We start from the raw sequence: 21,078 nt of genomic DNA on the forward strand, positions 1-21,078 counted from the left end.
AAATGACGAATCGATCAAACACGACCTTCTCCAATTTGCAAGAAACTTTGCATAACTGTTTCCTTGTTTACATTTGTGCTGAGGTTCTAATCTAATATAATCTAATCTCACACTAACGCAGCAAATACTTTGAAAGGATCCTGGAAAATTACGACTTCATGTATCCGTCATTTTTCTTGTCAACGGGCCAGGCCAACTGCGCAGCATGAACTGCAGAGAGGATTTCAAGGAGTCAAACGATGTCAGAAATAAGTATCTGAAACCACTCCACAACTTGAAATCAAGGAAAAGGAAAGAAGCGTGGAACTCCCGTGCCAAACGCTTCAGTTACAACTGAATAGTAGTTGTTATTTGTTTTCATTAGGAGCATAACTGCTATAAAAGTTAATTTATGCTCCTAGCGTCTGTGGATGAACTTTTAGCTTTTGAACCAAACGTCAGGCTATTTCTAGATTAACATTTTAAATAGGCAGAACCAGGCATGGAAAATCATTTACATTCATTTCATGCATTCATTTACATTCATTTATCCCTAATTTTTTTCATCAACAGAATTCCGCAAAATGATACATGGAGCTTTTGTAGGTTTTGTTATTAGCTAAAACTTTTGCCAGTAACTCAAATCTGTATCTCTTATGCATCACGAATAAGAGCGGGCAGAAGTCGTTACTGTTTTTCAGTGAATGTAAAATACGTTCACTGAAAAACAGTAGTGGATTCTGTTTGCTCTGGTTCGTCATGCATAAGAGATACGGATTTGGGTTTTAACAAAAGTTGTAGCTATACAGAAAAAAAGTTGTTGAATATTACATCCAAACTGCTGCAACCAGGTCAATCCATCGGTTGTGTAATATAACGTTGTACGATGTACATCGATTTTGCGAACAATATTACATCCATTGATGTAATATTGTATCTGCTTTTTGCTATTACATCATTATTTCATACATCAGCTTGAATTACATTGATCGATATTACATTCTTTTGCTGTGTAATAACAAAACCTACAAAAGCTCCATACATCATTTTGCGGAATTCTGTTGATGAAAAAAGTTAGGGGCAAATGAATGTAAATGAATACACGAAATGAATGCAAATGATTTTCCATGCCTGGGCAGAACAACCATCTGTAAAACGACGGCCCCAAACGCAAAACTCCTCAAGCATCAGAACAGTCAAATGGTCGCTCCGCCCACCCCAAATGCTAACCTAGATTTAATGCCAAGGTTATAACGCCTTATCTCGCTCTCTGGAAACGCTCATTTAACATATAAGGGAATTATTGAAAAAAAGTAAAACAGACAAAACAGATTGATCTCACCCAAAAACCGAACATCCTCCTCCATCTGAATCCTGATGAATGTACGCGTCTATGTGCAATACCAATCCTTCTCTATCTATCGCAACTACTCAAGAACCTCTGATAAATTTATTACATCTAAACAACTTATTTACAGGGTTGCTTCTACTCACTTGCTATAAAAAATGTTGTTCGGAATTATTAAAAGTCATTAGATGTTATAATGATAATAAGTACTTGTAAGTTACTAGAAGAGGATGGAAAGTATGTGTTTAACACATAAAACCTGTCAAGATTGCTATCAGAACATCACAATCAGCGATTTTATGATTCGCGAGCGCTCACTCTGAGTGTACGCTCACGAATCATAAAATTGCTGATTGTGACGTTCTGATAGCGAAATTTACAGTACAAAATATCAGTATGATATGATATATGATAATTTCATAATTCCGAAAAACATTTTTTATAGCAAGTGAGTGGAAGCATCCCTGCTTATATACTAATATGTAGGTACTTTTGTTTACAAAAAAAAGTCATGTCATATTAACCAAAACAAATTCAACCTACAAGACGTCAAAAGATATGAAATTATAACGTTAAAAGGAAATCACTCAACCCACACACTTAGAAATAACTAATTTTACACGTGACGGAATCCGTCTTTGACATAAAAGATGAGACGTAAACAAACATGTCATGTAATATTGAGTGCTCCGAGACTGAAAAATTCGTTGCTCGACGAAAAGTACGTTTGATTGAGCTATGTTTCGAGTCTGTTATGACTCAAATTTATGTCGAAATTGACGCTCTCAGAGCATCTAAATTTATATGAACTTTTCTAAGTGTGCACTCAAAAGCTCTAAATCATTGCCGATATCGACAGACAATAATTTCCCTTGAAAAAGGCCACAACCCATGGCCGAAACGTCGGGCAGATTAAATCGCAGTCGTTTTAACGAAATTAAGACTGAGAATAAACCATTTGAAGCAAGTGGTTTTATGATTTTTGTCAATTTAAATGTATTCAACCTGAAAATGTCCCAAAGGTTAGCATTTTTCCGAGCAGTTCATTCACTTTTAAAAATATATTCAAAAAATATCGATAAGGTAAGTTTTATGTTATGCATACAAGTTTTTTTATTGAACCGTGTATATTTATAAGTGACGTTTTCGTGAAAACCATCGAATACGCCATTTTGAAATTTTTTGGAAGAAAAAGAGCCGAATGGATTCCCGCATAACAAATCAGGAAAATTGGAGGAGGTCAAGTCTTACATTAGTTTTGTTTTGTTATTTGACCTGGAACTGTACTATGGAGTTTGTGGTTTTCAGGTCTAGGACATTGTGAACAAAAAGTTCACTTTTCCCATAGTAATTCCCATGTAACTTTCAAAGGGCCAGTGCAGTATGAGTTCGCATCTAAATAAGCTCAAATTTTTGGGTGAGTGGGATCTGGTTAAGCATTGATTGAGTTTTGTGGAGCAAAATCGTTATCCCGTACCACACTCCCGTACTCATTGCCTTGAAAAAAAACACTGAAAACCGATAGAAACATTGGTTTTCATATCGAAATTCCAAAACTAATTCATTTATCTAAATGAATTTCACGATAAACTAACCAAAAAGTGGGTACCAAACTACAAAGTACCTAAATCAATGTGAGGTAGATGCGTTACATATTGAATTCGACGGCCACAACAAACCCCTGGTAAAACTTAACAAAGACTAGATGTTGTTCCTTTGATAAGTAAAAAAAAAACAATTTTCCACTAGTTTCAAGTAGACAGTACTACGATTCGGTGGTAGATCTTACACCTTGAGCTAGAGCTTAGATGACCGTAAATTCCATACATGCTACTCAAGAACTAGCAAAATTGCACATATAATTAATGCACAATGGGTTGTGTTAACAATTCTAAATGTACATATTCCGCAGTTTCAATAATGTAAAGCCCTGCCAATTTAGAAGTCGGTACAATTTTAATCGGATGTATCTTAGAATCTGTTTGGTTTAGCATAAAACGTTATTATAAGAAAATTTTAGGTATTTATTTTAGTTTAAAGAAACAAAATTTTACGATTTTTATATCTCTCGAATGATAATTTGAACTTTGAGCTTGAGACGTGCCATCACACAAGCTGCTGGTCAACCTCACTGGCTGTTTTTTTTTTCAGTATCTGGCCATTGAAGTAGCATCCTTAGCCATTTTCCACTTCTCTTCAGTTTAGCGTTGAGGCAGTTTGGGAGGTTCATACCTTTCTCAATGACGTCTACTCCAATATCACGATACCACTGTTGCGCATTCCTACTGTAATGGCAACTCGCCAAATCTGGCCAAAACTTGACGGGGCCCCGGCGGGATCTAATGAACTGCAATACACGTCTTTCAGGTATTAGTTGATGTATAACTGTCCGTTCATATTGTTGGTTGTGATGAAAATCGGAGTCTTATGGTCACAGCTGCAGATTCTCTGTCAGATCATCAGCTTACCGGTAAACTTGTCCGCAAAAACAAATTTATATTTCTTGGGAACATCTCCGCGACCCCTGGCAACATAAAACGTATGTCCCGGAAGCTGTTTGAAGTCCAACTTTACAAACGTTCAATCGTCCATAAGGATGCATCCATCGAATTTGGTCACCTGATCATACAGCTTTCGAGCCCGCGTTTTGACCGTAATGTTCTGCTTTACGGTCCGGTTCGGTTGCTTAATAGCCCGATACTTGAAGAAACCTTACCGAATGCGTATATTCCGAAATGTACTGCGAACAGCAGCGAGTTTGTTGGCCACATCCTCGTCCGAAAGTCCTGGATTCGCTTTGAAAGTCTTCATGACGTTCTGACGTTGTTTCAGGTACCTTCCGGGAAACAGACAAACGGTCCTTGAAACGTTTCAGCACTGCACAGACGGTGGTTTTAGACATTTTTAAACTCCTTTGCGATCCTTGTACCCGACTATGTAGGGTTTTCATATCTTGTGTGCAGAATTAATGCTCTTCTTTTTCCTTCCATCGCGTGGCAATTCAAGAAAACAAACTATGAGTTCGAACCCGGATCCCACAAATGTCATATTTTACTGGAAATATCCAGTTTTGTCATACCGTTCCGACCATATTCCATCAAGTTTAATGGCGATTTTTTACGTTCTCTTGTCCCCAATGCAATGTAATATATGTACAATGTAACAAAATCACACATAAATCATAAAATCAAGAGTATAAACCCTACTGCACTTTTAGAATAGCACAGTGTAGAAAAATGCGACCGTACAAGTCGTGGGCGACTGTATGACGATCAAGTTAATACCTTTTAAAGAGACCGCGAAAAGCACTTAGGATTAGTCACCTTTGCCTCCAACAACAAAATCCAATTAGCCAAGTGTTCGATCGCGGCCGCGGCATCTATCAAAACGCACCGCACTCACGTGTGAAAAAAAAGCCTGGCTCATCATGCACCCAGTATAGATAACAACTTAAAGAAGTACCTAACAACCTATTCGAGTTATCATCCCAATCTTATGTGATATGGTAACCACTATGAGAATAGATATAGTTGCATGTAGTGGTTGATATCGTGCATGAAGGGTGCTCGTTTATTGGCGTCACCAAACGAACAAAAGATCACGCCCATGGGTTCGACATCCCTAGGTATATTGCTTCCAAACTACGGGCCCTAATTTTTGAGCCCCTATCGAAGATAATGATTACCTTACGTTTCCATGGTTTCCATGATTATTTTGGTCATCATTTCTGTTATTTTAATGATTGTTTATGTCAGGTGCACGCAGCGAAATAGTAAATAGTCACGAGGACTTCATCGACTAGTGGATGAAAAGTGGAATAGCAGGGTTATTTGAAAATTTTCTATCTGTCAAATTTAAGTGTTCGATCAACAACAGAGAGATTTTCGAACACTATAATTTATTTTCGAAGTATCAATTTTAAGTGAAAATTCCCCAAATGGAACACAGCCTTGAGGGGGATACAATCCTGCATCCACAAACCCTAGGCAGTTGCACACACAGCCACGTCGAGTTTTCTAGAGAGTTAATCTCGGCCACTATTGCGATTTCAGGCATTAAATTTGCATCACCATATTTGCTGCGTCGCAGCAAACATGGGGAAGCAGTTTTATTATTGTATGTTTTCCGGTGTCCCCTGGAAAATGCGAAGTGACATCAGAGCCCGAGCTTCTGGATCGTATCACCTTAAATCGATGTCGTGAAGTTAATTTTCTAACGACAACAACTCAGCATCGTAGGACTAAAGGGTGTATTCGAAAAAATGGCACACAAACAGATGTAACTTTTTAACTATTATACCAAATAATTTTAAATTTTCAGAAAATATTATTTAAAGAGTACTGAACAAGTAAAAATATGTCATGATTCAAATACGAGCTTGCCCCGGAATGTGGATAGATCACCTTTTCGTTGTAGGTTACGGGATGTAAGATCTACCACATTGAATTCTGGCCCTAAGCTTTCCTTATTGATGGATATGAACCACGGTTTTGAGGTTGGAAACAAACGTTTGGATCAGGGCTCCTATGCATTGTCAAATATCCGAATCATCGCTTGTTTTTCTCACTAAGAAGACCTATTTTGATTGCTGAAAAGGCGCAAATTTGAAGAGCTTAAAACTTTGACTAACTAGAATCATTTGGAATCATTGAATTGATGCTGTTTCTTTTGATCTTTTGTTCAGTTTGATTTAAAGTAGGAATCCTGGAATATGCGTGTAAAAAATAAAACTCGATTTGATAATACATACTTGAACCTCCAGAATTTAAACACATTTCATCTCGTAAGGTGAGCAAAAATTAATATTAAAATGCATATTTTTAAAACTGAGATTTCTGGCAAATTTTAGAAAAACGTACTTTTAGGAATGTATTAATCATGTCAGAGGCTCGAGAGTATTACATCTTTCAGAGAGCACGTGCTTTTGAGAATGTATGTATCACTTTTTTTTTCAATGCTACCAATGCCAGGAAGGCAGCTCCCACACCTGGACCCTACCTATCGACCCATCAAGTCATGGACCGTGGATCAACGGCTTTACTTCCTTTCCGAAGAAAGGCGTTATCAGAGATTTTAAGCTTCAGAAAATCCCGGCGGCGCCGACTGGGATTGAATCCAGGCCCTTTTGGGTGAGAGGCAATCACGCTTACCACTACACCACCGGAGGCTTTAGAGTATTTATAAAGTGACATAAGATGTTTCCCTAAGAGCATGTGAAAAAAAACGGATCAATATTTTATTTTTCCACTGAGATACATCCAAAATTAAAACAGGGGATCAAGTGTGTTCTGCGACTACCTGATCTATCGTTGGCTGTAATGAGTTGAATGTTTGGCTATGGTCTGGTATGACGGTGCTTTCTTCAGCCGTTGTCAGTCGACCTTTGTTGAACTGAGAATTAAATTTCAGCTTGTTAATTAGAGTCCGAGCAATGGTGGTCCGTGAAAAAAAGAAGAAAAGTTCAAGTTCGAGTAATGATTCCAATTAGTAATTTTATCTGAATCGATTAATTTGGTGATCGACACTTCACTTCGATTCACTTCTTGAACTACAGAATTGATGTGTTTGGTAGAGGGAGTTTTCGTCTACCAGAACCTGTGATTCTGTGTCGCCGGTTTCCTGGGAATAATCATTTATTTGCTCACCCCATTTCAAAAATATTGATTTAAGCTTTTGTAGCACAACGGGTACAAATGTTATATGAATTTACTAGTTTTTAAATTATAACCTAAAGCAGCGTTGTACTAACAGCTTCGTTCCTCGCAAGTTTCAACATAATGTTTCGCGTTTCAATATGATTGAAAAACATCGTCAGCTGGATATGCCAAAAGGATATTTTTTGTTGGTAAAATTTGAATTTAATCTTACAGTTCAAAATAACAAGCTGTGTTCATTGAAATTAAATGTTGTTTAAGAGTTACTTGTTCTTGCTTAACATGCAAACATACCCATCTTCAAAACGACGTTCATGAGCGTATTCTTGCTAGCAGTGTTCAGTCTAATGGGATCTTTGAGTAATTTTCCAAGATGAATCTTTAATCGGCGACCTGATTTAGCTGCTGCTTAGAATACAGAGCTGCTGTACAGTAAAGGAAAAGTAATCCCAGGTAACAACGGAATGAATTAAGGTACACCGGAACAAGCGGGATCGCGGGGTAAGCAGGAACATTGAAATCTGAATGCTTAAATGTGGGCGGGATAAAACGGGAAACTCCATAGAGCCAATGATGTCATAATGGTGATGACGGCGCCGATAGTTGACTAGTAAGCAAAACTGCTTATCACCCCAGTGTGTCTAGGTTCAATCCCAGCCGAGGTCGTTGAGATTTTCAGGGGCGAAGAAATCCTTCGGAAGGGAAGCAAAGCCGTTGATCCCGAAAAGATACCGACGTTAGCGGTGCCGGTGGTGTAGTGGTAAACGTGATTGCCTCTCACCCCAGCAGGCCTGGGTTCAATCCCAGTCGGCGCCGCCGGGATGTTCTGTGACATAACATCTCTGATCACGCCTTCCTTCGGGAAGTAAAGCCGTTGGTCCCCGGTTCATGAGTAGATGGGTCGATAGGGTCTAGGTGTGAGAGCTGCCTCCCTGGCGTCGGTGCTCAGCACGGAAAACAAGATCGACGGAAAACAAATCAAGGAAAAAATACCGACGTTCAATAAAGAAAAGAAGAAGAATACGTAACTTACGGTAAACTCTAGAAATTTGTATTTATTAATATTTGTATACATTCATTCCTCGCAAATAACTTATTCCAGGCACTCCAAACACAAGAGACGGCAACATGAACCACGTTGCCATCTCTTGTGTTTGAAAACTTAGAAACAACTTTAGTACAAAATATGACTTTTTCAAAAGTTAAATAAATTAGTTAAACAAAAAATACCCTCACAATTGTTTCAACCGTAAATAAATTAAAGTTCGTTTTATAAAATGTGACTGCAATCATGAAAATCTTTTTGCTCCATTGCCGATGCCATCATTTATCCTACTAGTAGTAACTGTAACGATTTTCAATTACAGTCTGTTTTCGGCAACCAAAATTTAAACATTAATTTCGCTGCATTTTCTCATTAAAACACTTCGCTGAATGTATTTAAGCGATTCCCTAGTCTTTCAGCTTCTGAGCAAACCTGTTATGTCAGATTGTTCTTCAAATGAAATATAGAACAACTGGTTAACACGCAGTTAAAATGGAAAGGTCGCCGAATAAAAAGAGATTGCCGACAATAGTCACACTCACCAGAGAAGTTTGGAGCGTTGTAAAAGTGTTATTAAACAGCTTTGGTCAATGATACTTTGGTATATAAAGGTAGAATAGCAAGCAGCAGATAAATGTGAACAAACACACACGTCATATGTGTGTGTGACGCTGAGAAATTACTAATAAAAGTGCGGACGCTGCTTAGATTGCCGAGAATACGTAAATCACCCTATTCAATTTTTGTCCCGTTCCGTTTTTTGGAATTTTCCGTTTTCGGCAAAACAAACTTCGATACACCGAGGAAGCTTTCAGGGTGAAGTCGATGGAAGTTCATTTCTATGCGATGAACATCGGGACATACCGAGAGGTTTTCAAAAGTGTTTACATTGGGCTTCAAAAAAAGATTCGGGATATATCAGGCATGGGCCCGAGTGACTTGGAGAACATCTTCAGTGACTGACAAACTTCTGTAGCCATTAGTATGCCCATCCTTTTACTGCAGGGAACAAAGATATAGGTATGTGCTTATAAGATTTTATAGGAAGCGAGGGGGTTTCACGGTTATCCCGGAAGAATTCAAATTCTACCTTCAACTTAAAATCCCTGTTTATATTTTTTTTTCTGGATTTCGTAGAGGTCCGATGAACTTCTTTAAACTTTCCTGTTGTTTTTAAAATTTCTTTGAAATTCACAAAAAGTCTCAAAATTTGCCATTTTTTTCTGAAATTCACAGATATTTCTATAACTTTACAGTACTTTCCTAACGTTATTAAATTTTTCCTGCCGTTTGCAGAACTTTCCTGACAGTTGAGGAACTTTTCTTATTTTTTTAGAACTACATTGAAGTTCATATATTTTTGCTAGAGTTCACAGAACTCTATTGAAGTTCTTGGAACTTACCAGGAGGACATTGAATTTTCATGAAGCTTACACAATGTCTCTCAAGGTCTTAGAATTTTTCGGAAGTTTATAGAACTTCTCTGAAGATCGAAGTATTTCCTTCAAGTTTGCAGTACTTGTCTTAAGGTTTTCACAAATTCTACTGAAATTTGTAGAACTTCCCTGAAGTTCAATGCACTTTTCTGAAGGTTGTTGAACTTTTCTGTTTCTCTGGAGTTTGCAAGAATTTTCTGGAATTCGCAGAACTTTATAGAAATTACTGGAAAAACCCACTAACGAAAAAAGATTTTACTCTCGTTCATACATAGTGTCTGAAGTAGTGCGCTGTAAACGCACAATGATGCGCTATATTGCCTATAAAAGCATATCAGTCTCATCTGCAAAAAACAGCAAGCCGAGAAAAACGCTGTTGAAAATTTATTTCTCCGTAGGCTCTTATGGATGAGACAACCTAGTTTTGGTATTTTTCACGGTATTTTCGAAACAAAATATGTAACTTTTAGTGCAAAGTGTAAAATGCCGGTAGTTTACAATCGATTCTAATGGATAACTCATTTCTGACAAAAATTCTTATGGGACTGTTATGCTTTTATGGGCAGTATAATACGCACTACTTCCGAAACTTCACACTTAGAAAAATTGATGTAAATTTAGGTCCTCTGAGACTGACATACTATATATTGAGTCGTAATAGACGCGAAATTCAGTTCAATCAAACGTACTTTCAAGTTTTTCAGTCTCCTGACATATTTGTGTACGTCTCATTCTTTATGTCAAAGATGGATTACGTCACGTGTAAGATTAAGTATTTCTAAGTGTGTATGTATAAGGCATAGAACGAGAATAAAATTGATTTTCACTAGTGGGTTTTTCCAGTCTTTAACTGTAACGACAATAAAGTCTTCCTAGAGTTCGGAGATCTTCATTGAAGTACGTATAAGTTTCCTGGAGTTTGTAAAACTTATGTACATGTACTTGCAGAAATATCCAGAAGCTTGCAGAACGCCCTTAAGGTTTGCAGAACTTTAGAATTTCACTTATGTTCAAAGAACTTACCGAAACAGTGCAGAACGTCACCAAAGTTTGAAGCAGTTCCTTGAAATTTTTAGAACTTCTTAGTTTGCAGAACTTTACTGGATTTTGCATAACTCCCCTGGAGTTTGCAGAACATCATTAAAGTTCGTAGATTATTCATGCAGCTCGTAGAAGTTTCCGACTGTTTGCAAATTGTTTTTGAAGCTCGCAGATTTTTCCTGAAATTCGCAATACTGTCCTAAAGTTAGAAAATCGGCACTGAGGTTTACAAAACTGCGCAGAAGTTCACAGAACGTCTTTAAAGTTTACACAATACTTTCTTAAAGTTCACTTCTGTTCCCTTAAGTTCACTAAACTTCTCTACTGTTTCCTTGAATGTCGCAGAAATTTCCTGAAAGCTTCTTTAGAGAGATATGGGAACAGCGTTGAAGCTTTGGCAACTCTGTAGTCACTCAGGATTTGGGCTACCTAATCATACGTAGCGAACCTCATGTGAGTTTGAGAGGCTTCATTAAGTTTGTGCTCCGGCATCATGTCGGTTCATCGGTGGTCGTTCACTTTCTAAGTGACGGTTCGAAAATCAACCTCGAACATTCCTGTATTATCGACACTATCGATCAAACGATTTGCGGACCGAAATTCGTCATCGTCATCGTCATGTAAATTTCAAACAAATATTTCGGCCTGAAATGGTGCGAGTTTTTCCTTTCTCTTCATTCAGTTTTGATCCAGTTCTTAACTGCATTAAATTAAGCGCAACTCGTTTCAAAAATCTGAAAAAAGTCACAGGAAAATATGGATGCATTAGATTTTTACGTAAGAACCAAATGGAAACAATGAACTTCGCTAAAAAGTATAATTTAGTGAAGTCCTCAGTGTTTTTCGGTAGCTTCGTGTCTTATTCTGGTGGAAGGAGTGCCATCGTAAGGTTTAATAGTTATAGTATTTCTGCTTACTGAGCAGAAAATCGTAGGATCAATCCCAGGATCGTCGGTTGCATTATGGTCGAATCGCTTGTTTATCGTGTATTTTGCGAAATTTGTCGTCGTCGTCGGTGCCGGGTTTGAATGGTTACAACAACTCGAGTAACGCTATGATTTGATATTAGGGGCTCAGTGGCCGTAGAGCGACAGTTTTTGCTTACTGAGCAGAACATCATAAAATCTAATCTCAGGCCCAGCAATATTCAAGATTAGTAAATCGTTTTATTTGTTAATATGACTACATGGAAATAACAGCAACTCGATGATTAAAAAGGAGCTCGTTTACCTAGTGGTAAAACGTTTTTGCTGCTTACTGGGCAGAAGACCGTGCGTTCAATCCCAAGCTCCTATTGCGTTATATGATCGTTAGGACATCAATTCAGCTTACCGTTTACCAAAACGAACCCTGCTGCAATCCCAACGCTCTTACCCACTATCCCAGTGATTCCTCGTGGTTGTGCAGAGGTGAGCTCGGCTTCCATCAAAACGAGTGTCACGTCAACACATTCCTACCCATTCCTTTCTTGATCTACGTACGGGCGAGGCCGGCGCTGATATTGCCTAGTTTGAGATCACCAATTTCTAGACATTGGTTCTCTGTGTAATTACAGCTGATCTTGCAATAACAGAGTAGCAACCGTGGGCGGTCAATCATGCTCATGCTCGTCATGCTCATTGAGGTTGATAAAAAGTTGGTTATAGCGGCAATATTGCTGATTGCATCTGAAACTGGACTGTGCCAAAAATGCACGTTTCCGTCAAATCGTTTTGATGTCTTCGGAGCACTTATTGCTTGCATCATAAGGAATAAGTGCACCCAAGACACCAAATTGGAAACAAAGTTGCAAAGTTGTTTCAAATACATTGCTCTATAACTTTGTCGAACTTTTTGCCTATCTTGAATAACTAATAAGTCAATACTACTCACTAACCGTAGAAACCACCCTAGTTTCACTCACATCAATAGAATATACTACAATAAATGAAGAAACACTACGTAAATTGAATCGCATGGAATCGGACTATCGGATTGCTTTCGATTAAGCGATTGAGCTCTGCATCATCGTTAATCGTAGTCTCATAACGGCTTTAAAGTAACTTCTGCATCGAGTGGTGATCATGACCTTGTTTAGGTCATAATTAATTTAAATTTCCACACATTAATCCACTTTAGCTGCTTAAATATATCCTCTTTCAATCCTTTCTCTTCCTTTTCACCGTTACAGCGGACAACGGTTCTTCGCAGTCCCCACTGGCTCTTACCGGTTCACGTCGGGGCAAATATATGAAAGTCGGCCCAAATGAAGCCAAAGGCGCTGACTATCTCTGCCTCACGCCAGGATGCATCCACTCAGGTGAGTACGCAAACACGTTTCTTAGTAGGCAATAAAATTTGATTTCTCAATTTTGATCATTTAACTTCGTTTCAACAGCCTCGAAAGCATTGGACCAGATGGATACCAGTGTGGAACCGTGTGACGATTTCTACAACTACGCTTGCGGCAAATTTCTACAGGACACCAACATTCCCGATGAGAAGGTGTCGGTCAATACTTTCTCGGTGATTGGTGATCGTCTGCAGGAGCAGCTGCGTTCGCTCGTTAGTGAGGAAATCCATGAGAATGAGGGCACGCCTTTCAAGCTTGCCAAGAATATGTACAAACTGTGTATGAATAAGAGTGAGTAGTGTTACTCTGTTAACTATGACAAATTTACTGAGTGTGATTTCGCATTTCCAGCGCGAATCGAAAATAAGGGCATCAAACCGCTGTTGGATATTTTGGAAACGTTAGGAGGGTGGCCGGTCCTGAATGGTGACGATTGGAATACGGATTCTTCCTGGTCCTGGGTGAAATCGGTAAAGGACTTCCGCATGCAAGGTTACAGCACTGATTACTTCTTCGATTTTTCGGTTGGAACCGATTTAAAAAACTCTACTCGTAGGGTTATTGATGTAAGGACATGTTTTGCTAATGGGAAATTGAATGACACTTAACTCAATACCAATCTCTGCTTACAGACGGATCAAGCTGCCCTGGGCATCAGTCGCGAATATCTAGTCAAAGGCATGGACAACCCAATCGTTTCTGCATACTACAGCTACATGGTCGACATGGCGGTATTGTTGGGAGCTGAAGAAGAACGCGCCAAACGAGAACTTATGGATTCGCTGAACTTTGAAATAGCCTTGGCGAATATCTCACTGCCAACTGAGAAACGTCGTAACGCTACGGCCCTGTACAATCCAATGTCGGTGAAGGAGTTCCAGAATAAATATCCGTACACCAATTGGGTCGAGTATTTCAATGTCATTCTCAAGGATACAGGCATCGTGATTGACGAGAATGAAATAATTATTGTCAGTGTTCCCGGATTTATGGAACAGCTAGGTCCACTTCTACAAAATACTCCAAAACGAACTATGGCAAACTATGTAATGTGGCGCGTCAGTGGATTCTCTTCATTCTTCCTTACGGAGAAACTACGAAAACGACAGCTACAGTACAGCACAGCACTCAGCGGTAAACAAGAACAGGAACCTCGCTGGAAGGAATGCGTAGATATCACTGCAGGAAGTCTGCCAATCTCAGTCGGAGCTCTCTACATCAGGAAGTACTTCAAGGAAGATTCCAAGCGTGCTGCCTTGGATATGGTGAACGGAATCAAGAATATCTTTGTGGACATTCTGAAGAAGGTCGACTGGATGGACGAAATCACTCGAAAATCTGCCCTGGAAAAGGTCGACTCAATGGTTACCCACATTGGCTACCCAGATGAGCTGATGGATGACAGTAAAATCACTGATTACTACAAAGATCTGAAATTCAAACCAGAAGACAACTACCTGAATACTATTCTCTATATGAATCAATTCGGAACGACTAAAGCCTTCAAGAAGCTTCGTCAAGCTGTTAACAAAACCGATTGGATTACTCACTCAAGACCAGCAGTCGTCAACGCTTTCTACTCCTCCATCGAGAACAGTATCCGTAAGTATTAGCAAGTTTACACCATAATAAAAGCATTTCACTAATACCTCACACCTTCAAACAGAATTCCCAGCGGGTATCCTGCAAGGTCAGTTCTTTTCGTACGAACGCCCGAAATACATGAACTACGGAGCCATTGGGTTCGTCATTGGACACGAAATTACGCACGGTTTCGACGACCAGGGACGGCAGTTCGACAAACGCGGTAACCTTGTAGACTGGTGGCAAACAGATACTAAGAAAGCCTATCTGGAAAAGGCTCGCTGCATTATCGAACAGTACGGCAACTACACGGAACCGAATGTGAAGCTGAGTCTGAACGGTATTAACACACAAGGTGAGAACATTGCGGACAACGGTGGCATCAAGGAAGCTTACTACGCATACAAGAAGTGGGCTGAGAAGAACGGTCCTGAGCCGCGTCTACCGGGAATTGACCTAACGCCGGAACAGATGTTCTGGTTATCTGCAGCTCAAACCTGGTGCTCAGTATACCGACCGGAAACCATGAAGATGCGCATCACCACCGGCGTCCATTCACCTGGCCAGTTCCGAGTACTTGGACCGATGAGCAACATGGTCGAATTCTCGAAAGATTTCAACTGTCCGGCTGGATCTCCTATGAATCCAACGAAAAAATGTGAAGTCTGGTAAAGCGCACAACGCTAGCTCGTTTCTCGAGTTCTTGAATTTTCTCCAGCTTTAGGACGGCCTCAAAACAAATCCTGTGTTCCTTCCGTTTCCTCAATCTCTACTCCGTTTCAGTTTTTTAACCTTTTGACTGTTCTCAACGAACAAACGTGATATCGTAGGAACCCTCAGTCAGTTATTGATTCATTTGTTGATTTGTTGAAAAGTACTTATAATTTCAACTGCTGAAATTGAATTTTAAACAATATTTTACTTAAGTAATTCTACTTAAGATGAAATTTTAATAAATATTTATTCCGACCGACTATAACAAAATAAAAAAAACTACATGGAAAACATACACACACAAAACATAAAAAATAGAAATAAAATACTATAATATAGATGCAGCAACAGCGCCGACAGTTATATATATCAGTCAGTACAAAACGGTTGCGCGCGATGTGCAAACTTATCCGAAATTGCTTCAGAAATCGTTAGCTTGTCGTTGATCATTCGTGTCTGGATGGATCCGTGTACTTTTCGTTACGGGCATAAACAGTAACGAATCTGTTGTTTGTACTTTTTGTATTAGCGTAAGGTTTTACTATTACTGTGTCATGAAATAGAATGTTTTCTATTACATTGTATTGTTTTAGACTTTTATTATTATATCACCATATCCATATTAGGAGATTGATAACTGAAGCGTAAAAACTAAATGAAAAATAATAATATGTGGAGGTTATGTCAAAATCAGATGAAGGCGTGCGGTGTAACATTGAACCATACTTGATACCTGATGAGCAACACAGTACGTTGTCCACGGAGGGGTAGGCGGATCTCAAATCTCTCAAAAACTGGCCATGTGGTCTGTGGACAGCCTCTAATCAAATTCTCAGTTGAGTGTTTAACCGGGGCTCCCAAGAAACCATAATTATTAATAATAAACAGTACACTCTCGCCGTTGATTTCCTTGGTCCATTACCGGAGGGACCAAATTTGTTTGTGGTCATCGATTATTATGCTCGGTTCATTGAAGTTTGCGAAATGCAATCCACTACTTCAAGCGACGTAGTTAGAGAGTTGACTATTATGTTCGGTATGTATGGAGTCCCTTCGGTCATTAAGGTAGATAATGCTCCTCAGATTGGTGCTGATTGTGCGGAAATAAAAGAGTTCTGTGCGTCAACAGGATTCAAAATTCTGAATACCATCCCTTATTGGTCACTGTGATAGATATGGTTAGTTTGAATCAATAATTATAATAAAAATGCTACTACAATATAAGCATTTTCATTATAATGACAACAGCATGTATTTCAAAATATTGCGCGTTTCACACCATATTGGACTAATAAGCGAGGGGGGCGACACATCTAAAACTCAAGTTTAGATGCTCAACAAATCTCACACTAGCTAATCAATCTTCGAAAAATCTTCTTTCATTTGTCGCATCTACTTGCATCGTGCATCATCTTTTTGCAGGAAATCTTCAGAATCGTCATCAATCTTCTTTCTATCTACTCAGCGTGCGTGCAGCTAGCCACAGCAAAACACAATCTTATTTGCATCGTAGATAGAGTCGCCCCCTCGCTAATAAGCGCGTTTTCACTTATTAAAAAGTGTGATAAAACTGCAAGTTTACGTCTAATTCACAATTTATTCCTTATGATGCAAGCAATAAGTGCTCCGAAGACATCAAAACGATTTGACGGAAACGTGCACTTTTATCACAATTTTTGCATTTTTGGGACATTCCAGTTTCAGATGCAATCAGCAATATAAAAAAAATTTAACCTAACTTTTGTCTATTCGATCTGCTCTAAACTTGAGTGAAATCAGTGAGTCAGCGTGTAGTATGATGTAAATAAACGCGCACTCACACACACACACGTGCTTGTTTGAACGAGCGAGACTATAGACTTCTATAGAGATTGCTGACGTTTATCGTACGCACACTACGTCACGTATACGTATACGCAAAATGTTTTCATCGGGAAAAAAAAACTTCATAGCGGAAAATTTAGCAATCTCTATAGACTTCTCTGACGTTCATTAAATGCACAAGTATTAGTGCAGAACTCGGGGTAAATTATAAGTATTAGTGCAAGAAAACCTTTGAATTTACCCAAAGTTCTGCACTAATACTTGTGCAATTTACAAACGTCAGAGAAGTCTATGACGTTTGTGAAATTATAAGCACAGACAAACAGACATAACACTCACAATTTGTTCATCGAACATGCATTTAACGGACAATTTAAAAGTATAGTAGTTGGTAGCACCGCCACCTGTGGCGCTCATAGTCGATTCCCTTGCGTTTGACGTTTACACACTACCGCCATCTGTTCTGCGTAGTGCCCACCACAGTGTACTCAACAGATGGCGGTAATGTTTTAGTGACGATGTTTTACAGTGAGGAATATTCAATGTGTTATGTCTGTTTGTCTGTGTTATAAGTATTAGTGCAAGAAAACCTTTGAATTTACCCAAAGTTCTGCACTAATACTTGTGCAATTCACAAACGTCAGAGAAGTCTATGGCTTGAGTGCTTCTCCTTGTACATGGTTCGGTTGAGTCAGTCTTGTAAAAGATGTTATAGGTAACTGTTGTTGTAGAACAGGTAGGCGCTGCATAGATACCGATTGATGAATGAATAGAAGTAGGCATTGGAATATTAGGAGTAAGGAATCATTTACAAGTTAAACGTCCAAGAGACAAGATGTAATTTGTTGCTCTAGATAGAAGAGAAAAACTATAAATGTGAGTATATGAGTATGAAACAGCAGTCAGTTAGAGTTGAACTAAGAATCCTTTCATTATCCAGCTTGAAGCAATAAAAACTGTATTCGCTTTCAAGAGTTTGTCTTCTTCGTCGCAACAAAATCTTCAAGATTTATATCTGCGTGGAATACCAGCACATAACTACCAGGACGCTGTACCAACAATATTAATCGGCTTGGACAATACGCGCTTGAAGCTTGCGCTAAAGGTTAGAGAAGGTAAAAAAGACGAACCGGTTGCTACCAAAACAAGATTGGGATGGGCAGTATATGGACAAGTACCTGCAGGATCAACAACGGACTATAATCATCATTTGCACATTTGCACGCGGTCATCGGACAGTGAACTTCATGAGATGGTGAAGCAATTATTTTCTGTTGGGAGTGTCCACCTTGTCACCAGTAGAAGGCACTGAAGAGAAGCGAGCTAAAGAAATTTTGAAGAAAACTACTGTACGACTACCATCCGGGCAGTTCCAGACAGGACTATTATGGAAATACGACAATATCGAACTACCGAATAGCAGACCAATGGCAGAACGTCGCTTGCAGTGCCTCGAACGGCGTCTGAAAAAACAACCAGATATGTATGAGAAAGTGAGAAAGCTGATTGCGGAATACGAAACAAAAGGATATGTCCACAAGCTAACTGTTGAAGAAATGAAGTCGCTTGATCGAAATCGTATATGGTACTTGCCATTAGGAGTTGTCATCAATCAAAAAAAAACCAAATAAAGTGCGACTGATATGGGACGCCGCCACGAAGGTTGGAGGACACAGCTTCAATTCAGTTATGTTATCTGGACCAGATCTCCTTACTTCGCTCCTATCGGTTCTTTGCAGATACAGACAACGAGAAATTGCTATCAGTGGGGATATAAAGGAGATGTTTCATCAGATCCTAATAAGAGTGGGAGATAAGTACATGCAGCTGTTTCTGTGGCGTGATGATCCTTCCCAAATACCGGAGGTTTATGTAATGGATATCACTACATTTGGTTCAACTTGTTCTCCATGCGTAGCACAATACGTCAAAAATCTCAACGCTCAAGACTTCGCAGAACAGTATCCCACTGCTGCTACAGCTATCGTTGAGAATCACTATGTAGACGATTACCTGGATAGTCTTGATACAGTTGAGGGAGCGGTGAAACTAGCATTGGAGGTAAAACTTATCCACGCCAAAGGAGGTTTTGAGATGCGAAACTGGTTGTCGAGCTCTAAAGAAGTGCTGGAACAGGTCGGAGATTCGAGCCTAGAATCTGTCAAGAATTGCAATACACAACCTGCTTTAAGTTTCGAGAGAGTGCTAGGAATGATCTGGGTGCCGGAATCAGACGTCTTCACTTTTTCTGGAATTTTCAATCAAGATAATCAATCAATCGTAACAGGTGAGATAATTCCAACGAAGAGACAGATGTTGCGATTAGTAATGAGCGTGTTCGATCCATTGGGGCTCATATCAGTGTTCGTTATCCATGTAAAAATATTGCTGCAAGAAGTGTGGAGAGCTGGCATCGATTGGGATGATGTTCTGTCGGAAGACCTGTTGCCGCTATGGAATCGATGGATAAAGCTCTTAAGGAACCTGGATGAAGTACGAGTGCCTAGGTGTTATTTCCCTGGCTACGATCCTGAAAGTTACGGAAACCTGGAATTGCATGTGTTCGTGGATGCAAGCAAGGACGCGTTTGCTGCCATCGCATATTTTCGCATCATCGACAGAGGTCAAATTCGATGTTCGCTGGTCTTGTCAAAAACGAAAGTAGCTCCTTTGAAACTCATGTCAATTCCTCGTCTTGAGCTACAGGCGGCTGTACTCGGAGCAAGATTGGCAAAATCAGCTGAAGAAAACCACACTTTGCGAATTACGAAACGAACATTTTGGTCGGATTCGAGAACTGTAATATCCTGGTTGCGATCGGATCAACGAAAATACCGGCAGTTTGTAGCTTTTCGAGTTGATGAAATCCTAGATGCGTCACGAATGGATGAATGGCGGTGGGTTCCCTCACACCTAAATGTTGCAGATGAAGCTACCAAGTGGGGAAAAGGCCCCACCCTTAGCGAGGATAGTCGTTGGTTTAATGTCCCAGGATTCCTGTACGAAGACGAGGCTACATGGCCAGAGCAATCGGAAATCTCAACACAACCTCAAGAAGATGAAGAAGAACTCCGTGCCGCTCGCGTGAATGTGCACAACTTAACACCACAATTATTCAACTTCAAGAGATTTTCAAAATGGGAGCGACTTGTGCGCCCAGTTGCGTATGTCCACAGATATATAGACAATCTTCGTTGTAAGGTTCGCAATCAATCGGTTGCAAAACCACAATGGTTAAACCAAAATGAACTTCAAAAAACGGAAGAAACTGTCTTCCGATTAATACAAAGAGAGTCGTATGGAGAAGAAATATCAATTATGGAGCAAAACCTGAAGGTGGGGCGTGAAGAGTATCAACGTATATCGAAAAGAAGTCAACTCTACAAGTTATCCCCGATGATGGATGATCGAAGTGTAATTCGCGTGGATAGTAGGATTCCAAATGCTGTGCACGTTCCAGATAGTATGAGGTATCCTATCATTCTGCCCAAGGAACATCATGGAACACAACTGTTGGTGGAATGGTATCATCGTCAATACAAGCATGGTAGCAACGAGACTGCGGTCAACGAAATGCGGCAAAAATATCACGTAGCCAAATTGAGAGATCTGTTCCGGAAAATCAAGAAAAACTGCATGTGGTGTAAGGTTTATCAAGCAACACCACATATTCCCATGATGGCCCCACTCCCTGAAGCAAGAGTGACACCGTTTAATCGAGCATTCAGTTACGTTGGCATCGACTATTTTGGACCTCTACTTGTTAAACAAGGTCGCAGTGAAGTCAAGAGGTGGGTGGCGCTGTTTGTTTGTCTGACGGTTAGAGCAGTTCATCTGGAGGTTGTCACAAGCTTGTCAACAGAATGCTGCAAAATGGCGATAAGGCGATTCATCGCACGGAGAGGTGCTCCGCTGGAAATCTACAGTGATGAGGGAACAAACTTCATTGGCGCTAACCGGGAACTGGACAGAGAAATCCGTCAGTTAAATCAAAACCTGGCACCAACGTTCACAAATACTACAACACAATGGCGATTAAATCCTCCGGCTGCAGCGCACATGGGGGGGTCATGGGAACGCATGGTTCGATCGGTAAAGAGTGCGTTGGCGTCACTTTCAAC

General features: G+C 39.7%; 1 protein-coding gene across 2 annotated transcripts in view; it reads left to right on the forward strand.

Annotated features, from left to right (window-relative positions):
• Nep2 (Neprilysin 2) overlaps positions 1 to 15,710 on the forward strand; it is a 70,719-nt gene extending 55,009 nt beyond the window's left edge. For both annotated transcript variants that reach the window (XM_065237111.1, XM_065237112.1), the window contains 5 exons: positions 12,674 to 12,802; positions 12,881 to 13,126; positions 13,187 to 13,401; positions 13,468 to 14,437; positions 14,502 to 15,710. In XM_065237111.1, the coding sequence (XP_065093183.1) occupies positions 12,674 to 12,802; positions 12,881 to 13,126; positions 13,187 to 13,401; positions 13,468 to 14,437; positions 14,502 to 15,091 (2,150 nt within the window). In that variant the 3' untranslated portion in view covers positions 15,092 to 15,710. The remainder of the gene's footprint in view (positions 1 to 12,673; positions 12,803 to 12,880; positions 13,127 to 13,186; positions 13,402 to 13,467; positions 14,438 to 14,501) is intronic.
• Positions 15,711 to 21,078: the final 5,368 nt, after the last annotated feature.

This window comes from Ochlerotatus camptorhynchus, unplaced genomic scaffold (assembly GCF_037179485.1).
Source record: "Ochlerotatus camptorhynchus isolate MF236.1 unplaced genomic scaffold, CSIRO-AGI_Acam_v1.1 ptg000592l, whole genome shotgun sequence".
Taxonomy (NCBI): domain Eukaryota; kingdom Metazoa; phylum Arthropoda; class Insecta; order Diptera; family Culicidae; genus Ochlerotatus; species Ochlerotatus camptorhynchus.